We start from the raw sequence: 24,165 nt of genomic DNA, 5'->3' as shown, positions 1-24,165 counted from the left end.
TGATGTCGAAGGTCACTTTCCAAGTGTCGGATTTCAACGATTTCTGAGTGAGACTGGGTTGTAAAAGTATCTTAGGATTAAGGTACCTTTAAAACAATTAATAATACTGGACCTCCAAAGGCACGTCACTGTGTATTGTGTATGAGTGACTGATAACTGATTGCTGGCGACTAATTTTTGACTGTTAAATGTGTCTATTAATTGTTTCAGACATAATGTATTTACATACTTACAATTATTGTCTGTCGTATTGTATTCCATTTTGTCACTGACCAAGCGCCAGTATTTGCAGACTTCAGAGTGAGACCGGCTCGATTTGTAACATGAAGCTGCTTTATTCAGTGTTTTTAGCTGTTTAAATGACTGGGTCCGTTTGTTTTGGACAGGAGGAGACCTCTGTGGACAATTCGTCTCCCAGTAAAAACCTTGTGAACAATGAACACTGAAGGAATTCTAATTGCGAGAAATTTGTTGGCTGATTGAAATAAAGAATCCTCACCGCTAGACGCCGCTAAATGCCCCTAAATCTTACACACTGTTCCTTTAAGGTCAAACCCTCTCTGTAGTCAAATGAGTTATAATAACCCACAGTATTCTCACCTGTTTCAGAGTGATAGTGGGCTCTGTATCTGCAGGTCTGCTGGTTTGATGAGGTCCTTTTGTTGTTAATTTACTGGAGGTTTAATGCCTTGCTCAAGGGCACTTTAACAGTAGCTGTTAAGGAAGATAGGATCATTTCCCATCTCCATTATCCTCTCTGCTCCAGGAGCGTGAACATTAAAAGCTTCAATTAACAGGCTCTTGTCTCTGGCCCCGGGGCCACAGCTGCACAGAGTTTAACTGGTCCCACAGGTGATGGAGTTACACACACACACAAATAAAGTCACCTCAGATTTCATCAAGTCTGGGATGAAAGTACATTCAAACTGGAGCTGCTCGACAAATTCTCTGTGTGGGAAAATATTCAGAGAGCCAAGTTGGGAATTGAAACTCCTGAGAGTCGTTTAGAAGCAGAGTTTGTCCCTGGAGGTGAATTAATGTAAAGCCGCAGATGTGTCCTGATTTTAGACACATTTTACATAACGTGCATGATAGTAAGTCTTTCATTTAATCTGCTGCTTTATGGACGTTGTCTTTACATCTCCCCCTGAGCGCTATAAAACTTCCCTTCCTGTTTTCCTGCTATAAAATCAGCCGCAGACGTAAACTTAACCGAGTGTAATCATCAGCTGAACCTCAGCCGAGCGACTCGTGAGACCTTGAAACGTCCCACTGGGGTGCACTTCCACGCCGCCCACTGCACCAAAGTCAGCAGTTCTTTCAGGAAACTGGACGAGTAACGCTCCCCTCCTGCTCCGCTGATTGAAGGAGGGTTATTTAAAGCGAGTCCTCGGCCACCTCGGTGGAGCCCCGAGCCTCACGTCAGCACTATAAATAGCTGAGTGGCCGCAGAAGCCCGGACTCTGACCTCGGATAAGCAGCCCCTCAGTGCAGCGCAGGCTTGACGAACTGGCAGCCTAATTAGCCACCTAATGAGCGTGGGAACACTCTTCCCTGCTCACACCCACACCGACACTACTACTGCCACTGCTGCTGCACGGCACATGCAACAACAAAGTCCGCCCCCGGGTGGGAACTCTGGGCTCAGCGCTGAGAAATATGAAGACATTTTCAAATTCATATTTTCCTCCGTCTCTGTGTGTTTCTGCCTTTGTTTTGCTCTCTGGGAATATTTTTCTTTCCTTTTCTTTTCCTCTTTCATCGGAGCCCACTGACTGTTTATTCCTCCCCTCTATAATGCATGAAGTTTCTCCCCACAGAGTTCGCTGGTTTACACAAATGTTGGGCCGCTCGCACAAGTTTCCCCGATAATTAAAGCACGTTGATCAGAGAATAAATGATATCGCTGCTGCCTGTTCTTCTCTGAGTGCACACTTCTGCTGCTTTACCAATACAGTGATGTGACCTTATTCTGTCTGTGTGCGTGTGTGTGTGTGTGTGTGTGTGTGTGTGTGTGTGTGTGTGTTTTTCAGCATGCGTTACGCCTCCTAGCCTTTGGACAGCTTTACAAGGTCTTGAATATGGATCCTCTTCCCGCCAGCAAGCCCTCACAGAGGCTGTTAGAAGGTGTGTGTTCAGTTGGGTTTTCTCTTCATATCAGTCTCTGTTTGTGTGTGTGTGTGTGTGTGTGTGTGTCTGCATTATTTTGGTTTTCTGTGTGTATCCATGAGTGTCACTATTTGGATTCCTGTGTTTATCTCCCCACCATATTCTACTTTGTGCCGCACTGTAACGCAGCCTGTAAACTCCTCTGTTTAGATAATGTTCACTTAGAAAATAATGATGATCGTAATGATGTGTTCAGGTGACGTGTTTGTGTGTGTGTTTGTGAGGTTTCAGGTGATCAGTGTGTTTGTTTGCGCCCTGCAGGCGGCTGTCAGAAGAGGCTCCGGGAGGACGCCGGGTCAGACGACAGAGACTTCATCAAAAGGATGAAAGGTGACTTTGACCATCAGCTTGTTTGTTTCAGAGGATCACAGTTTGCTCAGATGACCTGAATCTTCTCACCTCTGAACACGAGACAAACTACAGTGGACCAGTAAAGTATGTAAATAACTAAAGGCAGACTGATGCACGAGGCTGATAGAGGCCTTATGTTATTATGTTATTCTGTGTTTAGGGCTGTTGGTTCAGACATGATTCAGCACAGTGATCGCTCAGTTTCTGCTCGTGTGGAGCCAACACAGTGTTTCTGTTTGGTGAAATTTATTATTGAGTTTTGAGTTGTCCTTGGTTTGTTTGGACTCTTTGTTGCGAATGTCCACATCCCAGTTTGTGTCCCTTAGTGCTCAAAAACCCTAGTTTGCACAGGACCTGTGTTACCAGGGTCCTCATGTGATGTAGTCATCCATTATCCTGCAGTCTTTTCTAACTATCTGCACAACACAGACGCTCTACACAGCTCCACTAGCACTGATGTTACAGTGTTCACCCACTGTGTTGAATATGGATTAAACAAACAGAATCTTATCTTACCACACGTCATCCATCTCATCATCTGAGCAGACTTTGCTCTTTTGATGGATTTGAGCTTGCTTTGTTAGTAAATGGGTCTCCATGGTGTGCAGCAACATGAGCCTTGTATACCTCTGAATTACTGACAAAGGTCTCATTTTGTGGCTCTCTTCTTGTCGCAGCAGCTGTAGATTCAATTCCGATCTGCAGCCCCTTGCTGCGTGTCGTCCCCCCTCTGTTTCCTCCTCACTCTCTCAACCTGTCCTTTCTAATAAAGGCACAAAAAAGCCATGAAAATAATATTTAAAAAACGATTTATAATTGCCAACACAGCCTCCTTAATTCTCAACCGGAAAAGAGGCGCATTGCAGAAGCAGAAACTTTGAACATGACCTCAAATAACTGATGTTATGAATTACTAATGTTAGTCAACATCATATCTCAGGAACAGAAGGGGAGACATTTGGTCAGATACTGAATTGGTGACTCTGATCTTGAAACTGTGCTGATTGTATGGATCTTCTGTGTGTGATGCGTCCATGTTGTCACTGACATGGATGGAAAGTGTATGAGAAACTTAGGTGGCAGAGACATACAACCACAGGGTGGTAATTCTAGTTTTGAGCTCATGTCCCTGACTTGTAATAACTTCTAAATCAATCAATCCAAATGCTTCCCCCAACCCGAGCAATTAGTACGGCTAAAAACATGTCAACAATTGACCATTTTGACCACAACTGACAAAAGAAAATTGAGAGCAGCACTCTTAAGCTTTTACAGAATCATATAATTATGTTTTCAAACAAGTGCAAACTAAGTGAATAGTCAGTTTTCACTATATTTTTTGATTTTGTAAACAACGTATTTAAACAACTTAAAAATCACTTATTAAATAATAATAATCTCAAATGTGCGTTGAGGCAGTACAAAAATAAACTAAGTAAAAAATGTGGGGCATACCCTCTGTGGCTGCAAAACATGACTGGACAGATTGTTGTTTTGCTAAGCTGCCGCTAGCAACGCTAACAGCAGATGAAGGGGTCTTGCTAGGCTGTGTGTGTGGAGTCGGGGCAACTTGAGGCCGCATAGTTAGACTCTCTGTGTGGTCACTGGGATGGTGCCGTCTCAGGTGACTGAAAAGGTTTGTGGTGTTTCCCGACCTGGTTGATACCAACCGCCAGCATATTTTGCAGACCGGTTTCATCTTCTCCTTGTTACTTTTGAGGTATCCAAACCACTTTAACACAACTGACGTCGCGTTACCTTTTTTTCAACAATATCTTCAGTTCCAGATGATATAGTGATGTCGCTTTCACATTCTGCATTATTTTCGCCTTATTTTTGACTTCAGTGTCACTCATTTTTTCTCCTTTTTCCAACTTCTTTCTTCAACTTCTCTCTCTGTTTACCTCCCGTTACAACTGTAGCCACGCTTACAATGAGAAGTGGGCGTATCCTGTCTGCATGGCATACGGTAGCGGCAGACTCTGATATGCTGTTGTTGCGCTTACTTTTGCCATATGATATCGATTCAAAACGTCCCATGCTGATAATTGAGATTGATCAAAAATTTCATCGCGATCCCGAATTGAGATCGTTTGATCGCCCAGCCCTAGTTTTAGAACAAACCCGGCACACCGGCTCGTCCACATTGCTGGACTCCCCTCTGTCATTTGGTTAAATCCAGAACACTCCCACACAGGGGCCGTGGCGTTTGGTTTAGGAACAAGTTCCATGTCTTTCTCTTACGCTCAACTCTCTTTTTTCTCCGCCTCATCTCCCCCTCACGAAGATCGCACTGTGTGTGTGTGTGTGTGTGTGTGTGTGTGTGTGTGTGTGTGTGTAGCCCATAGCCCCGCCTCCACCGCAGAGACAAAGACACTCGATGACAAGAGCTTTCCCTCCGTTCATTACGCTAATGAAGCAACTCACCTGGCTGCCAGACGATGCACGGCAGTGAACGCTCTTGACGTCCAGTCTCTTTGGTGGAGAGAGACGAGGAAAACAAACACGCGTGAATATGGCAATTAATCGCTGCCAAAAAGTTACTGTCTCCCTTTGAATTTACCGTGCAATTAACCGACTTACCGCATATTGTGACAGGCCTACTTTGTACAAAGGCTATGTACTTGCTGCAGCAGCTGTGGGTTCGATTTGACCTGTGGCCCTTTGCTGCATGTCATCCCCCCACTTTTCTCTCCTTCACAATACCACTGTCCTGTCAAATGAAGGGCACAAAAGCCCTGAAAAATAATCATAATTATTCATCATAATTATTATTATTCTTGTCCAGTTGCATTGTTTACCTCCAGTATCTCCAATATGGCCGACTTCCTGACTGATGATACGTATTGTTACAAATGACCTGACCTCCCCACGTAACACTCTTCCCATGCAAACAGCGCTTAAGATGCCTCTCCACTTGATAAGATTGAAAACTGTGAATTTTCTAGAATAAAAACAGCAAATCTTACATGTAAGCACACATGAGGTGTCAGGTCGTCAGTGTTGTTGGTTGGATCCACATCACGTGCACGCCGACTCCCCAGGAGGAAGCTGAGTGTTTGTCTCTTAACAGCAGATAAGTGGATATTGATTGAAGACTTTGTCGCTCAGTTGTAGCTAATGACAGAGACAAAAGGCTGTGGTGTTCAGTGTGTGTGTGTGTGTGTGTGTGTGTGTGTGTGTGTGTGTGTGCGTTGTAAACTACAGTTGACTGTAAACAAGGTGCTTCCTGACAGGCTCTGTGTAAAAGGTGGAAAAGCGAGTCAGTGGAGCTGAAAGCAGCGAGCAGTGAGGCTGAGCTTTTTCTTAGAGACCAGGACGCTCTCTCTGTGTTTGAGGATCAGGACGGCCTGTCAGGTTAAACCTGCTGTCAGAAGGTTTTCACTTCAATCTCTGTATCAGAGGAGAGAAAATACCTCGACGCTGCCCGACTGCGCTCCATTGTAGCCCAGCGTTTGAAATTCAGCAGCCATGTCTGATATCTCCACACCATCGTATTAGGAATCCAGTACAGTGCATTGAATTGTCACCGGCTCACTGTATCTCAAAGTGGCATCATTCAGCGCGTCGCCCAGCTGCACCAAACAGGTTTAAAAGGCAGTTAAATTCTTCAAGGAGCTGTTGGCTTTTAAGTGAAATGTTTCCTTGAAGCAGAAAATTGTGTGAAGTTATCAGATTTCTAAATAGCTGCCAGCGAGGAGAAAAAAAACTTGTGGAAATGAAGCTGCTGGAGCTGAAAGACACATTCAGAGGTTATCAGAGCTCAGGTTAGAGAAGGTCTGTGTGTCACTGTCTTAATGTCAACGTCAAACTGTCCATCAGTGATTTTTAGTCTTCATCAGAGAGGATCATTCAGCTCAGTGTGACGTCACCTGAGATTAGGATTTTTGTTAGCATGAAAAGATAGAAGCAGTGATGGTGGCACTGAAATAAAAGCTATATTCAATATATACACTACAATATGCAGATGGAGACTGGAGCATGCTGGTGAGTGTGCTGCTGTTACTCACCTGAGGTTTTAAAGGGAGTCAGTTCACTGGCGATGGATGAACAACACAAACCAGGTTACTGAAAAGAAGTGGTCGTCTCATTAGAGGTGGACGGAGCCGCAGGTGGTTTTGCTGATGCTAACGTTACATCAGCGCTGTTGAGACAAGTTTGCCTTTGGATAAAGATCCTGGTCTGAGTTAAAATGAAAAGATAAAGGGAAACTTCTCCTTCATGCTGCAAGTGTTGGGCATGTTTCATAAAAATGCAGTTCATTACATATCATTAGTCATCTTCATTTGAAAGTATTAAGTTACTTTACCATTTTACTTGCTGCCCCCGACTAAGAATGTTCCCAGTCAACCAACAGTCCTCATCAGGGTCCATCAGTGGACTCGTCTCCTGCATGTTTCTGATATGAATGTAATGATGAAATGATATATTTTGGTGGTTTGAGTTGAAGGTGAGAGAAAGAATAGTGTCAGTAACATTGTTAACATTGTGCTACATTACAGAGAAATACAAACCGTACTAATGAACCTTCATTAATATAGGCCTATATTTTATCTCCAAGTGCACGTCACACACTGAGCGAGCCGCCTGTTAATGATGCTGTGGGCTAATGGGCATGTAGCTACTTCCATGTTTCAGATGATACGTCATGTTTGTAGTCGACCAATGAAGATGAGTTTACATATCACCTTGGGTTCGTCCTTCACCTTCTCAAAATGATCCCACACTTTGGATTTCCTGCCCGACATGTTATTAACTAGCCTGTGGAATAACCGCAGGTACCAGCCCTGGAGATTAACCTGACTCCTGTCTGACTGCTGAGTGTGGACACTTCCTGTGTCTGTCCTTTCACATTAAAGGTCATAGAGGTTTGGATTTATTTTGATAAGGTGCAGCCCCTGATAGAGTTTCACTTTGTTTGGTTTTCTTTCTAAGTGCTATAACATGTACGAGGGTCATGTTGTTTCATAGCCAGTAATCAGAGCACTGTAGGGTCAACTTTATTGTAGTTTACTGACATATAAATCCAGTGATGGGGGATATTGTTCAGCCTAATGATGGTTCTCCTCCAGTAAATCTGACGCACTCATGCATTCACATGCCGTGGTTACCACTTGGTCTAATTTCACCCTCTTATATCAACAACAGTGTGATGATACTGAACAATTTACCAGCCTCGACCTTTTTCAATAAATGAATAGCCTTGGACACAAGGACAGACAGACATAGGATCAAATTCTAATAAATTAAGAGATAGGGATCATGATGTGTGGGCTTATCAGATGTAACACAATAGACAAACGCTAAGGTTCAGGTTAGCACAACAAATGGATTGGCGAGTCAGTCACTATGACAAGCGCAGATGTACACACCAGAGTTAGAAGACTCACCTGTGAGTGTTCTGGTGTGCCAGTCAGCTACAACAGCATTGGAGACAGCTGTGTAAGGAGGGGACAGTCACAGTTGCTTGTTGTAGGAAATTTTAATGGAAAAACATCCAACATACTAACGGTCATTTGACAGAATCCCCCAGATGTGCCGATCACTGAGATGAAAAAAAGCAAACTGGAGCCCAACTCCTTAGACGCAGATGAGTGAATAAAAAATAAAAACAATCAACAGTTAATTTTGGGTGGTAACGTGTAACCTGACATTGCAAATGTAGTAATATTCTTCTGTTGGTAACGACTTATATTACTTTACTAGTCCATAGCCATTGGTGGCTTTGTCACCTTCTACCTATGCCAGTCCTCAATGCCTATGTGCAGTTTCACATAGCTTGACCACGTCAGTGAGTAGAAAAACATGGGACAGACAGAATGACTGACTGACAGAATGACACACTGACAGTTTCCGTGATTATGTACAGCATACCATACCATGACTTAGTCATACCAAACATTAGAAACAACACCAACATTGGTCCACAGGGGGAGCCACAGCGATCGGTCGCATTTTAGCCATTTTGAAGCATTTTTCTGTTGTTATAGCGCCACCCAGTTGCCAATTAGAGTTAAATTTCTCCAGTCACCTTGAGGCGTCCTGTTCTACATATCTACCAAGTTTAGTAAAAAACCCTTGAGATGTTCTACACCTTTATGTGATGAGCCACGCCCTCCGCAATATTCATTGCCTTATAGAAGCTCAGTTTTAGGAAGTTTTCCAACTTTTGCCAAGAGGGAACTTTAGATATTGCTCCCTAGATTATGTTCACCCAGTTTCATGCAGATCGCTCAAACTTCCTAGGAAGAGATCCATTTGAAGTGTTTTTCAAAAAATTCAAAATGGCGGAAAATCTATATAAGCGGAAGTTATGGGTTCTTGAGGCAAATGTGTTCCTCATGAGGAGAGGCATCTCTGTGCAAAGTTTCATGTCTCTACCACATACGGGGCATGAGATATGCCCATTCAAAGTTTGACATTTCAGTGGGTTGCTATAGCGCCCCCCTTTGGCCAATTGATGTAATATTGCTTCATTGGCATCCTCCCATGACCCTCTACCACTGTGCCAAATTTCACATGGATTGACCAAGTCAGTGAGGAGAAAAACATGGAACACACACACACACACACACAGAGTTTTCATCATTATATAGTAACTTATGATTTGACTTTCAAAGCTCCATTAGACCAGCCGCCAACACAGAGAAGCAGGGAGAGGAGAACAGGAACAGGTGAACGTCACGTCGTGCCCTCTGGGTAATGCTGCTGATTGAGAGCCAAAATGAATCATGAAGAAGCTGATATGGAGAGGGGCAAGAGAGAACCAGCAGCTTGTGAGATGTGCTGGTGTGCAGGAAAAAGTCTCGGTACATCAGAGAGTAAACTGCAGAGTGCTGGTACTGTGTCCCAGTGAGTACTGGCCCACTTCAAGCACTGCACTTACCAACACAGTCAGCAGCTGCAGCTCAGACTAACTCAGATCTGAACTCAGACATGATGCACATATTTTTGAATTCGATGTGACTTCCCCAGGATGTCGCTGTCTCAGACGTCCATCACCAATAAACCTCCATAAATCTGCACAGAAATCGTAGGAAAATAAGAAGCATCAGAACTTCTCTGTGAATCATCAAGTTTTAAGTTTTCTCCAGTTTCAAAGTGTCTGGAAGAATGCTGTTGTAGACAATATAAGACAATTCTGCAAATCTAAAGGAGTTCAGCAGTGCATTGATGTAGGAACTATACACAGTATAAAACCTCTTTCCTGCTGCACAAAAAGCAATGACGGGCCACCATAAAATGCTTTTCCTTTCTGTCCAAGCAGCTCTTTAACATCTCTCTAAATTGGTCTGCAACAAGTTTTAGATAGAGACTTAATAGTTGCACACAACAAGGAATGAGGCGACGGTGGAGGAGGTCGTAATGTGTACCTATAAATGAGGCAGCGTTGTAGACGGCGGCGTTCTGTGAGGCCATTACATACATCTAGACATTTGGGCAGAGAATTCTCAATAACCGGTTCATTCCGTTCCGCAATTATTTAAATGACTTCGTTGTCTCCTGTGGTCGTATCTCCCTTGAACCACAATGCAAAGCCTTTAAAATCTCAGGTGCAGCATTGCTTTGTCTGTATTCGTAAGCTTTCAGGGAACATGCACAAATACGGACGAAATGACCCCAGAGTACGGACAGAGGCCCCCATGCGTCTCCTTCTACGTATCATCGAGCATAAGGCCCCGATCACACAGAAAATGTTTTGCAGGTTGCAAAACACAAGGTGTACCACCCTACCTTTTTTAATATTGAATGCCACGAGTAAAAAAAAAAAAAAAAATACCTGCTGCACCTTTTTATTGTTGCCATGCAACCACCCTGTCACCTCCTTATCTTAACCTTCCTCTGTAATCAATCTACTGTCTATTTTTCCTGCCATGTTGAGGCAGAGGGTGCTGTCTGTAGCTCTGGTTGAGGGTGAGAGGCTGTCAGCAGATAAACAGAGATCTGTGTGGGTACATGAGACCCTAAAAAAGAGGCTGGATCATGGGGAGTACCACCAGTTGGTCCAGGAGCTTCTCCTCCATCATGGACGTTTACAGGCAGATTTTAGGATGACTCAGGGGCAGTTTGACAACCTGCTGTCTATCATCAGGCCGTATAGCTCTGGGTATCCAGCAACCACTACCACCAGTTTCTCCTCCACTGTAGAAAAGAAAGAAAAGGCGGAGATGACATGGGGCGTTTCCTGCTCTCTATTTTTAGCAGGTTGTCCCATGTTTAAAATTCCCACATGCACACGTTCATTTCGGTGGAGAAGGGGTATATGTATGTAGGTATACGTCTCTCTCTTCCTCTCACTGTTACTTTGTCATCTCTCTCCCGGTCTTCCTCCCGCCCTGTCTCCCTCTCTCCCCTCCCTCCCTCGCTCCCTCCTTCCTGTCTGCCGGTGTCACAGTAATTAAATTGGCCCTCACTGGGACGATCGTCCCCGGCAACTCTCATCTGCTTCCAGTTCAAAGAAGGTGACGGGAGGCAGAGATAGAGAGGGATTAATACTGCCGGCTGCCGCCACGCAATTATCTCACCGCCTCCCACCACGCACACACACACACACAGCACACACACACAGAGTGCATTAACACCTCCCCCTCTCTTCCTCCTAGCACCTGTCCATCAGCACCTTCACATCCATCTCTTTACACAGCATCGTCTCCATCCATATTCATAGTGAACCACACTTGAGTCTTAAGTGCCTGTCAGACCCTCGCAGTCATTACACACACTGACTGCAGGACAAAAGACAAGTGTGTGTGTGTCGAAGCGGCTGTAAGTATTCTCTCAGTGACACCTGTTAGACAGAGGACATCTGTGGGTGGACATATGGAGGGAATTAACATTACAGTCATTATCACAGCATTATCTTTATCAAGATGTTTAAGATATGGAGTTAATGACTATTTTCTAGACAACGTGATCGTTTAAAGTGATTCGATTTTACATTCTCACACACTGCGACAAGTTCTAAGGGAGGATGTCTCTATAAATTTTGTTTCACAGTGCTATCAGGGACTGTTCTTCATTTATTAGAGGAGGGGGCTGGCTGGGGTCTGACTTTGTTTATTTATTTATTTGAGACTCCCTAAGTGACTGGCGGAAAATGCACAACCCTTCCTTCACCCGTAAATAGTTATTAGATATTTCTGACTTTGATGTTTGTTGAAAAAAGCCTCAGTTTTTCACTCTGGTGCTGGATAGTTCATGCAAATGCAATGCGTTTATTTTCGGCCAAATTTTAAATGAGTTAATGATTTGAAGGTTTCAGAAATTTGAAAATCCAACGATAATTTCAGTTTCTACAGTTTCTGGGTCCCCAGTGATCAAAAAATTATTCGACATGCCTCCCTCTTTTTGCACCACCTCCTCCCCCCTCATAAATAACAAACAGTCTCTTATTCAGAGTGATGAGAAATGAAAGCGAATTTTGGCTCAGGCTCGATGTCATCAAGTCCATCACTGATTAAAAGCAGTAACTGAAGTTTAGCCTTGAGATATTTTAGCTTTGAAACATTTCTCAGTTTGACTCCTTCAGTTTGAAGCCTGTTGGCCTCCGCTTGGACTCCACAAACCTTGAAGAAAGTTCTCCTGTTATCAAGTGTCAAAGGCCCAAAAACAACCATCAGAAGTTTTTACTTAATGAATGTTGTAGATAAGACGAACTATGAAAGACTCTCTTCCACCTCCTGTTTACCGATCACAGCTGAAATAAATTTCCTGATCTGTAAAAGCTTCTCAGAGAGGGATATATTATAACTTATATTCATTTGACAGACAATGTTCATCATGTAACTCACAATAAGTGCATCAGTTTACTACTATAAAAGATACTTTTGGCCATACAGTGTTTTCCCTCAGCATTTAGTTTAGTGTAAGAAGTGTAAAACTTCTGTTAAGACGAGTTAATTGTCTTCTATAGCTTCCAATCACCAATCAGACTGGTCAATCAAAGACATGTTGGGAGATGAATTCAAAAAATAAAGTATCTGAAAGGAGCAGTGTGTAAGATATAGGGAGGTTTAGTGATGAGGACTGCAGATTGCAACCAGCTGAAACTTCTCCCAGTTAGAATTCCTTCAGTGTTTAATATTCAGGAGGTTTATACTGGGAGCCAAAACAAACAGAGCAGGTGATTTAAATTGGTAAGAATGCTGAATAAAACAGTGTCATGTTAAAGATGGGCTTCAAACTACGGTGAGTGATGCGCAAATATGAATGGCCTTACATGTATCTAGTGCCAGTGTTTGGTTTGGCGGTGCAACGTGCCTTCAACTAATTTTTCCCAGTGCTCACTCGTGGCATTGCAATGAAATAAACCCCTGAGGTCCAAAAAGCATTTTCCTCATAGACCAACATTATAAAAGAGACGTCTAGACAAGGTCAGTTATGACTCTTTGTATTATCAATTTATGATCCATGGAGGTTTTATATTTGTAAAGTTTCCTGGAGTGGAGAGAAGCGATCTCTGAAATTTTCAGGTGATTATACACAGGGGTGAAAATCCCATTTCATAGTTGGGGGGGACAATAAACAGTAAAATTTTAGAGAATAATTCCAGGGGGGGACAAGGAAAAAAAGTTGTAGCCTGTCTTTTATACAGCATCTTTTACCGCAGTTTGACGCTTTAATCTTCTCTCTGTCTCTCCAACAGGCAGAGTGAATGTCTATACTAACTAAACTAAAACTAAAACTAAACATTTCCTGCAATTAAACTGGTAAACTGGTTTATAGACAGTGTGCTGTCAGATCTGCCGCTGTGCACCTCACAACTGTGCGTAATAGTCGTGCGTAATGACCGCTCCTCGTCTGCACGTCTTTCATGTTTCTCTCACTGACAGGTGGAGAGCCTACAGACAGGTACCCATTGCTCTGCCACTGACTGCTCTTGTCCTGTCCTCTCCCTCTTCTTTCTCTCCTGTCCTCTCTGACTATCACTAAACTCTGAGCTTAATCATTAGCTTTTAGCTTAGCAGCACTTGTAATTGAGTAGGCTTTTGAACAATGCAGGAGAAATGTTGAGACAGTTGATATTATCAGCCTGGGCCTGGGGCTTGTTGTAACAGTAAATGGGATGTGTTGTAACTTGTGTAAGTTTAGTCTTGCCACCAGACAATCAGAGATCTCCGCCTTCTGATAGTCTGGGGACGCTCCTTTCTAAAGTGTGTTTAACACACCGGCGAAAACGGCCGGCAACAAAGCAACGCCTCTTGCATTTTTGAAAAGGACACGCCTTCTCGGAGATGTGCGCTCCCCCTTTTCTCGTCCGCAAAGAAACAAAGACACAGAGAGCTTGAAAATGGATGCCGAGAGATTTAACTTTGTTTTATCAAACGTGTGCTCATCCGTGAAGAAAATATTTTTTTTCCAACGGATGTCTTAGTTACAACATGATTGAGCTAACTGGAGTAGTTTCATGTCGTATCCGACAACGGAAGGCTTTTAACAGATGACGTCCTGATGTTAGCTTTGCTGCTGCTGTTAGCTGTCCCTGTCAGCTGCAGCCACTGATGCTTTCTAGACATCGTGATTTCCCAAAACTGAATAAATACCACACAAAACTGCTTTGCTAGCTCAATCATGTTGTAACTAAGATATCCGCTGGAAAAGATATTTTTTTTCATGGACTGTTTAATGAGTTATTACCTATTACAGACACTGCTAACGGCTAACAGGGCTAACAGCTAACAATTAGCCCAGCTAAACGTGCACACAGAAATAGTAATGTTTGTTCAGTCATTGTGTTTGTAGACTTTACAAACATCGGATTAGTCCAAACGGTGATACAGTGATGTGAAAAATGTGATATATAGGCTATACAGATAGCTAAAAGCTCTGCTGGTTTTCTACCTGGAAGTATTTGTAAACAACAAGGTGATTCCCTCTATAGTCCGGCCGGACGGATGAGTCATGGCCTTGTAAAAGATTATGTTTGTTTCTTTTAGTTGGCGAGATTGTGTCGCCGCAAACGCGACAAACATCCATTAACTTTGACTGCGTTTTCTGCGAGCACGACTGAGCCATTTTTTACAGTTCGACTATGTTTACAAGCACAAGAGTTCAGGAGGACCGCCCTGCAGATTTACTATTGGTTCTGCAACGTAGGGAGTTTTTTTAAACTCTGAAATTGTATCCGCCCATCTAAACACAAAATCAGGGAGAAAGTCATCGGTCTTTAGTTAAGCAAAGCGTCTAAAGACTGACTTGTGAGTCTAGTGTAAGTTAAACTGTGTCTGTGTGAGTGAACATCTTACCCTACGATGCGCGATGTGGGCAGCGGGTCCAGCCACGCGCTGCTACTGCTGCCAAGCAGCCCCGCCCATTGGAAAGAGTGTGGGATATACCACTACTAGGAATGGGAGGGGGGGACTAAATCTTTTAAGATTTAAATAGCACATTATTGCGCGATTATAATGAGCACTGCTTACATTGTGCTTTTAATAAATACTACTGCATTGTTCAAAAATTATTAATTGTGTCTCAAATGATTCTAGGGGGGTACAGCTTTACTGAAGGGGGAGTCATGTCCCCCTGTCCCCCCCGGGATTTCCGCCCCTGACTATACACTAAAGAAAACTTACATTTAATTTCTGACAGTATATCCCCCTACGTCCTACACACTGGACCTTTAAGAGGCATAAAACTGTAGGATTAAAGTCTAATAGACATTTATGTTTTACCTGACCACAGCAGAAGCGTCTGGAACATCTGACCTCTGTGACTTCCCTCAGAAAAATCTCTCTTTTCAACTTTATCAAGTGCAACATGTGAGAGTTATTTCTATAGACTGCAGTGATACTGAAGGTTCGGACTGTCAGGTCTCATTTTTATGACTAATAACTGTCTGTTAATCTGAAGTGTTTACAGACTCAGCAGAGTTAGAGGGACTGTTCACCTCAAAGTCAAAAACTTATTTTCCCTCTTACCTGTAGTGCTGTTTATCAGTCTGGATTGTTTTGGTGTGAGTTGCAGAGTGTTGAAGATATCGGCCGTAGAGATGTCTGCCTCCTCTCATTTCTCACATCTGAAAAACTCAACAGCAATGTCTCTTTACAGAAATCATGACCTGTTTACCGGAGATAATCCAGAGACCTTGTTGTGAGCAGTGTCATGTGGGAACTATTTTCTTTCTACTGAACTACACCAGTATTTACTTTGTTGACAAAAACTATGAGGAAGATTTTTCATCAACCTTTTTTCCATGACAAAAACGAGACAATGACGAGATAAAATAGATCTTGATATCAAAAACTGAGACAAAATATAAGTTTCATTTTCTTTAAGATATTTTTTGGGCCATTTTGCCTTTAATGGACAGGACAGGTAAGCGTGAAGGGGGGAGAGAGAGAGAGGGGGGGGATGACATGCAGCAAAGGGCCACAGGCTGGATTCGAACCCGGGCCGCTGCAGCAACAGCCTTGTACATGGGGCACCTGCTCTGCCACTAAGCCACCGACACCCCAATAAGTTTTATTTTCGTTGACAAGATGGTGACGAAAATGTTCGTGGTGGACTATTAGCAACTGAAAGCCGAGAACGGTCGTAATTATCTTCAAATGCAGTTTGAGCAACGGGCTGGTAAACTCCAGCAAATAGTCTGCACCAGGATGTTTCACTAACCAGCAAAAACACTCACACCAGAGCAGTGCCAGATGTTGGTGCGAGTTGTGTGCTGTAATTTAGCAGTAAAGAATCAGCCATGCATGTCTGACTGTGGATGGTGGAGCTAAAAATGACAAAAATGTGAGTTAAACTAATAAGCATTTTCATCTTAAGACCAAGACTTAATCTAAAATAGCTGCCAAAATTAACACTGAACTACACCCACGATCCGTATCACTGTGCAGAAGGAAGTGTGTATCTACTGCTACCTCACCTAGCGTCACTGAGCTAGCTAACGTTACAGCTCAGGCAAAGAGCACAGCATTTATGTTAACATCTTGTGCTGTTGCGATCACGAGCCTCTCATCAATGAGTATATGCTTCCTTCCTTCTGCGCGGTGATGCGCATGGCAGGTGTAGTTCAGTAGAAAGAAAGTAGTTCGTACATGAAACTGCTCTCAACAAGGTCTGTGGATTTTCTTGAGTAACCAGGTCAGGATTTCTTAAAGGAGACACTTGTGTTGAGTTTTTCAAACATATTTCGGTGCTTGGAGCTCCACAAGCTGAGTGACATCTGGTTCCATTATACTGGAGAGAAGGCAGACATCTCCAACACTTTGCAGCTCACACCAAAACAATCTAGACTGATAACCAGCACTACAGGTAAGAGGAACAATAAATGTTTTTGATTTTGGGGTGAACTGTCCCTTTAAGCAAATTTTGTATGTTGAACTTTCAGTTACGAAGTTGGACTCACAGCAGAGGGAATAAAAGCATTTATTATGGAGACCGTCAGCACTTTTGTTATAATAGATGTCGCCCAGTGTCACGGTTTCATTTTCAATTCATCTGTGAGATATTACTGCTGAGAGGCTCCGGGGAGGCAGAGAGCTCTCTTCACCTCTTGTCAGTGTGGAGGTGTGAAGTGGCTCTGTGTAACACCAGGGGCAGTGTCATCTCATCAGCTGGATATGAAGAGGGAGGGAGCTCAGCCAGTGTATTCTCTCTTTTATTGCTTATTACTCTTGTTTTATTGATGGAGATTGACCGCTGATGGAGTCTGTGCACAAGAGCACAGCATTTTAGGTTTTACAGTGTCAATATTTTCTTTGCTTTGACATTCAGTGTTGGAGGTGCGTTAGCTTTTAGATTAAAGGGATGTTTTTTTTGTTTGTTTTTTTGTTTGTTTTGTTTTTTCAAGAAAGATTGTTGGAGGTACTTAACTATATTCATTTGGTGCTTCTCAAAGTCAAGGATGCTACTTTGGAAGGACGAGTCCTTCATAGTCAGGTCCTGCACAGGTTAGGCGAGACTCCCTCCAAGCATTGACGAACACACACAGGAACAGGCTCGCAAGTGCCCAAGTGTGCTTCAGTGAAGAGGCCCTGCCTTCAATTCCAGCAAATCGTGCACAAAAAATGGGTGTGTAATGCCCACTAAAGATACACACATGTATCCTTGAAAAATTCCCTGAAGGAAGGACTCAGGATCCTTGACAATTGAGCAGATCTTCGGCAGGATTCAAAGACGTACCCTCCTTGAAATTCAGCCGTTTAAGGACCCTTCCTCCACTGTGAGAAGCACCAAGTGTGTTACCTGCAGGTCAGTCAGGAGAGACTCGTTATGAAAGAAAAGAATATTTATTTACATGTGCACATAAGTATGAGAAATGTGAGCAATCTTCGGTAATCAGACACCATCATCACCACCATGACACCATCATGATGTCATATATTCCAGGAGGGTGGGAAAGACTCAGTAGATTAGGGACCTCCCCCCTATGGAGTCTAGATGCTGGTGGTGGTGATGAGATGATGAGGAAGCGGAGGATCTGGATGTGAAGAGGAGTGGGCTTTTGATGAGCTCATCCTTGGCTTTGGATAAGGTGACTGGAGGTGAATGGAGTGGAGGAGGGTGCTAAACTATTCTGCCTAAAATGACAGCTGACAGGAGCAGAGAGGAGAACAGATTTAAAGTTTGGCAGCAGCAACATGATTGGCTGAAGGAGATCGTGGCAAAGTTTGATTGGCTAACTGAGAGAGGGAACGCCCATAATCAGCTGATTGGAGGAAGCAGTGGGAGTGGGATAGATGGATACAGCATAAAGAAAGTCTTTCGATTGAACTTACTCTAAGCTTCATTCGAAGGTGTTCGGCTCGTCCCCAGTTTGGAGAAGCAGACAGAAGCACCGCCACAGAAGCTAAGCAATGTACTGCTGTGGACGAGGGCAGCAGTGAAACTGTATGTATTTAGCCACCTTAAAAAAATCAATCAGTGTAATCCAGACTCCAATCTAGAAGGATTTTCAGTCTGGCCCTCACCGATACACCCTTCCTACCCAAGGCGCGGCACTAACTGAGGTATTTCAAATGCCACCGCACGCAATTGGATAGCACGATGGCCAATCAGAGCAAAAAACAAGGTGACATATTCATTGCACTAAGCCCCATTTGTTTGCTGACCAGTGGGGCTAACTGATATATTATGCTTTTGCTGTATCCCGTGGGCAAAACGGCAAAAACGTCCTTCCTGGAAGCGAAGGCTTCTTGGGCAGTCTTCTGTTCCTCTCTCAAGGAAAAAGATAAGTGTAGTTGGCTTAGCGTTTCTTCCAAAGCTAAATTGAATGGACGCGGTCCTTCGGCAGCTGCCATCTTGGTTGTTTACTTTTGGACTCCTGCGGCGCAGCGCTGTCGTCATCATGTGACGCCCGCCCAGAGCCCGCCTCTGTCAGATAGACTGATCTGATTGGTCCGATAGGCGATTCACCAGGCTCTGCTCGTCGGGGCCAGATCCCCGTGCAGTGCAAATTCGGATTTGCTAGGGGCGTGGCATCTGGATTTCCAGGTTAAGTGTACACTATAGTATTTATAATATTTCACTGCTTCACCATCAAACAGCCCTTTCTGGTGGGGAACTGAACTGAAACCAAACTTATTGATGCGTTCTTCAAAGCCAGCAAATGCCTTTTACAAAAACACTAGCGGGAGATTGACAGGCGGATTGGGGCGGCGTCAGCAGTGATGCGGGCGCTTAACCGGTCCGTTGTGGTGAAGAGGGAGCTTAGCCAGAAAGCGAAGCTCTAGATTTACCGGTCGATCTACGTTCCAACCCTCACCTATGGTCATGAGCTCTGGGTAGTGACCGAAAGAACGAGATCGCGAGTACAAGCAGCCGAAATGAGTTTCCTCCGCAGGGTGGCCGGGCTCAGCCTTAGAGATAGGGTGAGGAGCTCGGACATCTGGGAGGGACTCGGAGTAGAGCCGCTGCTCCTTCACATCGAGAGGAGCCAGTTGAGGTGGTTCGGGCATCTGGTAAGGATGCCTCCCGGACGCCTCCCTTGGGAGGTGTTTCGGGCATGTCCAAACGGGAGGAGACCCCGGGGCCGCCCCAGGACACGCTGGAGGGACTACATCACCCGGCTGGCCTGGGAACGCCTTGGGGTTCCCTCAGAAGAGCTGACGGAGGTGGCTGGGGAGAGGACTGTCTGGGCTTCTTTGCTGAGGCTGCTGCCCCCGCGACCCGGACCCGGATAAGTGGAGGACGACGAGTACAAGTACAAGTACAAGTACAAGCTAATGTTACCTTCCAGAACACGTAGTCGCTGATGTACCGCTGCCTCGATCAGTTAGTTTGTGTTGTTGTGTGACTCTAGTGAATCCCAACTGACACTTTAAAACTTATTTCAAGAGATACTGGGATTGTGATACGACCCTAAGTGTTGTATCGTAGGCAACTGGACTTGTTGATGTTTCAGTTCTCATCCAAGACGCTTCCTCAGTTCTAACGGACTAGTGCTGCATCGCAGGCTTTAACCCTGTGTGTGTTTGAAGCCACACAGTGTGTAACAATATTCGACATTATCAAGAGAATAAACCACGTGTCCGTTCACTCTTACATTCATCACTGCCTGTTTTAGTCTCAGAAAGTCTCTGTGGCTACACTGACCGTGATCTTGAGGCTTCATATTTTTCTGCTTGGTGAGCAGCAAAAATCTCAAAAATCTTTTCAGTCTGAATGTTTTTTACCAACCTGAATCTTTCTGGCCTGGAGGCATGAATGTTTTTGTTCCCACGTTAATCAGATTTATTCAGACTTACCTTCACTTCACTCTTTTTGCCTTCTGTTTAAAAAGCATCAAACTGCAGCACTTGAGAAACATTTTAAAAGGGTGCTGATTGATTTTCTTACAGTTCAGATGTGAATGGGAATCAGTGGCTGCCTGGAACTGTAGAAACATACAACTAAAACTTGAAGCACCTCAGTGTCATCCTTAGAAACACATACATGATCATTAAACGCTGCTTCCTGCATTTTAAAGCGTAAATATTGTTCTAACAGCAGCTAAACCAGTTTTACTGTGAATTCCTGCTCTGCTGGAATATAACACTGTCAGGAGCTTGTGTTTCTTACCTGCAGTGGTTTAGTTTCATTTAATGAAGTGTTTTTGTGATTACATTTACAAATTAAATTTACTTGTAGGTTTTGAAACAGTTTAAAATCACCAGCAGCTGATAAAGGTTTTCATCACTTAAATCAAACTGTATTTATGTTGTTATATATTCTGAAACACAGTCACACAGATTCTTGTCTTTCCAAAGTGTTCGTTGTTTCTTCTGCCAAGATAATGTAACCTATGACAACTCCTTCTCATACATGTAACACAGACTTCATGTAACAGCTCAGTGACTCTGTGACAGTCAACCTGTTCCGTCATGTGATACGATGAACAGACACCACAGAACAAGTGTTTCGGGGGCTTTTATAGCTCACATGTCCTTCTGTCCTCCTGTAGTGCTGGACTGGAGAATGACGGATCCAAACCACCCCATGAACGCTCTGATGCGTCTGAACCAGATCCACCCGGGCCTCCAGTACCGCCTGCTGTCCCAGTCTGGCCCCGTGCACGCTCCGGTCTTCACCATGTCTGTGGAGATCCAGGGAACCACCTACCAGGCCACCGGGAACTCCAAGAGAACCGCCAAGCTCCAAGTGGCCCTCAAGGTAATCAGCTGAGTTTGAACTCTTACAGGAAACTTAAAAAAATCTGGGGGCTGTAAGTTAAAGTAACAATGTGTAAGATTTGGGGGATTTAGTGGAATGCAGAGGTGAGGGTTAGAGATAGCAACCAGCTGAAACTTGTTCAGCGTTCAGCAGTCAAATCGTCCGCAGAGGTCTCTTCCTCCGCAACACAAACGGACCAGGGGTCTCATTTATAAGCATTGCACATACACAAAAGGAGGCCTGACAGAGGCGAACGCCACTCCCCACACAACAGCTGTGATCTCTACAAAACAAACTTGACAGGAGAATGTGGCCACCTGTAGCGAATCTCTGACCCATGTGTATGAACACATGGAGAGAGGGGAAATTGGCGTCGCAGATGGTGAGGTGGTGAAGTGAAGCCGAATTGTAGGAATTAAATGTGAGAGAGAGAGTTCAAACTTTCATCTTCAAATGATATCCCTGTGTCGAGGATGTTGAGAATGCTCACGATCATTTTGGCGAAGCGTGAAACAATCAGTCCAAATGCTATTGCCGTGATTCACCCATAAAGACTCATTGCTTAGCAGGCTCATTTCTATGGATCAGTGTTCATGAGGTGCATTTATGGTTGAAAGTGAGCATGTAGAGGCTGGATATGAGACTGATCCATGAGCAGACAATTCCAAGTTGACTTGGGATTGATAAAAGAAAATTGTGCACTCTCAGGTGTACACATGGTTTTATAAATCAGAATATTTTGGCACATGCCCTTTTCTGTTTTTGTCTGCACATACATGATGGATACACTTTGAGTATGGATCCTACACACTGTTTTATAAATGAGACCCTTGCTGATTCAAACCAGTAAAAATAAGAGGTAAGAAAAAAGCAGTTTCCAATACATATCAGTCTTTCTTCCTCCCTGTTTGGCACTTCACAGATGGCCCCTTTACCCAGCCCCTGCTAATATGTGCTCACCTGTGTTCACCTCATGTCTGATCCAGATGTACAGGAGGTTTTTACAAAGGAGCTTAACTGTCCACAAAGATCTCCTCCTCTCCAATACAAACACTCCAGTGGTCTCATTTCTATAACAATGCATAGGATCCATACTAAAGATGTACGTACAGATAAAAGCCAGACAGTTTTTGCAATCAGGCTTCCACCTCGCCATTGCCAGTTTCCTGTTTGCAAAATGTGAATAAAAACATGGGTCAAAGTTTCTCCTTAAGTCTGTTTTTATAGATCACAACTTTTGCATGGTGGCGTACGCCTCTTTCAGGCCTCATTTTGTGCGTACACATTGTTAATAAACGAGAACCCTGGTGATTTAAATGGTAAAAACAGTGAGTAAAGCAGCTTCAAGCTAAAATTATAGCTGCTGTGCAGCGATGGGTCGCGTCCGGGCATTTTTAGGCAATTCTGAGCAACAAGCAGAAGAATTGGAAGACATTTAGGAATTTAGAAACACAATCTGCCTTTTGCATCAGCTAAGGATCAATTTCTATCTCACTGAGCTAATTAGTCAGAGACAATTCATGTGTAGCTTCACAAACTGACTAAGCCAGACGTGCAGGTTTAGCAGCCGTCCATGCATGGAAAAGCAGATTTCACACCACTGTAAAAAGTTATTAAGACAAAAATCTGAAAATACACATATTGCATCTAGACAGCATGGAGATGTTGGTAATTTGTTTGTAACAATGATTGATTTGCTCCATAAGTGAAAAACTGATGTTTAAATTTGCCATTTTTACATTGACTCCAATTGTTCACATTAGAGCAAAATTCAAAATGCTGTCAAAAATTCAGTTTTTGAGATAAAATTCTGAAATTTGCCACACATCATCTACCATGACTCTAGAATTTTGTCATTTTTTTCATGAACATTGAAGATTTATGTAGCAAGAATTTGCATGTATATGTTTACAGCACCGTTTACAGTCAAACATTTTGATGCACTGTAGGCTCAATTTTTGATAAATCAAAAATCTGAGAAACATAGTTTGTGTAGGACAGTCTGAAGATGCTCTGTAGCAAGTTTGGTGTCAACAGAGCAAAAATTGTGGGAGGAGATAGGTTTAAGAAGTTTTACAGTGTTTGAAAAAAACAGAGTGATGAACTTCATAATTTTTAATAGGTTTAAATGTACAAAAGTTTCTTCAGTATTGGGGCTACAGTTTGATGAAAGTTGTGAAGTTGTAGCACGTATGGTTGATTTGTTATGAATTTTCAAAGTTTTGAACTTTAGACGCTTGCTGTAGCGCCACCATCAGGACTATTGGCTTGAGTTTACAGCTGAGGATATCTGGCATGAGACTGGACCTTTGTGCAAAGTTTGGTGAGTTTTCACCCATGGGAAGTATGATTTCCTCGGAAGAAGAAAGAAGAAGAATACCTAGGATTACAATAGCTGCCCGGACCCTAAATATCAGGGTTTTCTGGCAATTGATTGTCACAGAGGGGCTGCTAACTACGGTGGATGACGTGAAAACAAAAATGTTCCCATCTAGAGTCAGTGTTTGTCTGTTCTGGGCTCCTGTAGAAACATAATGAAGCAACGGGATGATCTCCATAAATGATGATCCGCTCCTTATGTGGATATAAACAGCTCATTCTAATGAAGTGAAACACAATGATTCTGATTTTAAGGTGATTAGACACCAAATAAAAGATACCTTCTATATTATATTCATGTTTTTAGCCATAATTCAAGAAGTGATGATATTATATATCCAAAGGTCAACGTCACTGTGACATCACACTGTTCTGAAAAACCCTTTTTCAGGTCATTATGCAGCGTCATATCTCAGGAACAGAAGGGGAGACATTTGGTCAGATACTGAACTGGTGACACTGATCTTGAAACTGTGCTGATTGTATAGATCTTCTGTGTGTGAAGCATCCATGTTTTCGCTGACATGGACATGAACTGTAACTGCAACTTCACTGGTTTGTGTAGGCATACAACTGCAAGGCGGTAATTCTGTTTCTTTGTTGAAGTTCAGGTGTTTAAAGATGTGACTGTGAGTGAACAGAGTGAGTGACAAAGAGACAAAGAGACTCTTT

General features: G+C 43.3%; 1 protein-coding gene across 1 annotated transcript in view; it reads left to right on the top strand.

Moving 5' to 3' along the window:
- LOC125889685 (spermatid perinuclear RNA-binding protein-like) overlaps window positions 1–24,165 on the top strand; it is a 140,264-nt gene that overhangs the window by 102,485 nt on the left and 13,614 nt on the right. The window contains exons 10-12 of the mRNA XM_049577728.1: window positions 2,034–2,127; window positions 2,431–2,499; window positions 20,906–21,114. Of these exons, the coding sequence (XP_049433685.1) occupies window positions 2,034–2,127; window positions 2,431–2,499; window positions 20,906–21,114 (372 nt within the window). The remainder of the gene's footprint in view (window positions 1–2,033; window positions 2,128–2,430; window positions 2,500–20,905; window positions 21,115–24,165) is intronic.

This window comes from Epinephelus fuscoguttatus, linkage group LG6 (genome assembly GCF_011397635.1).
Source record: "Epinephelus fuscoguttatus linkage group LG6, E.fuscoguttatus.final_Chr_v1".
In the NCBI taxonomy this organism is placed as follows: Eukaryota; Metazoa; Chordata; class Actinopteri; order Perciformes; family Serranidae; genus Epinephelus; species Epinephelus fuscoguttatus.
Note: the sequence above shows the minus strand (reverse complement) of the source record. Positions and strands in the feature narration are given on the sequence as shown.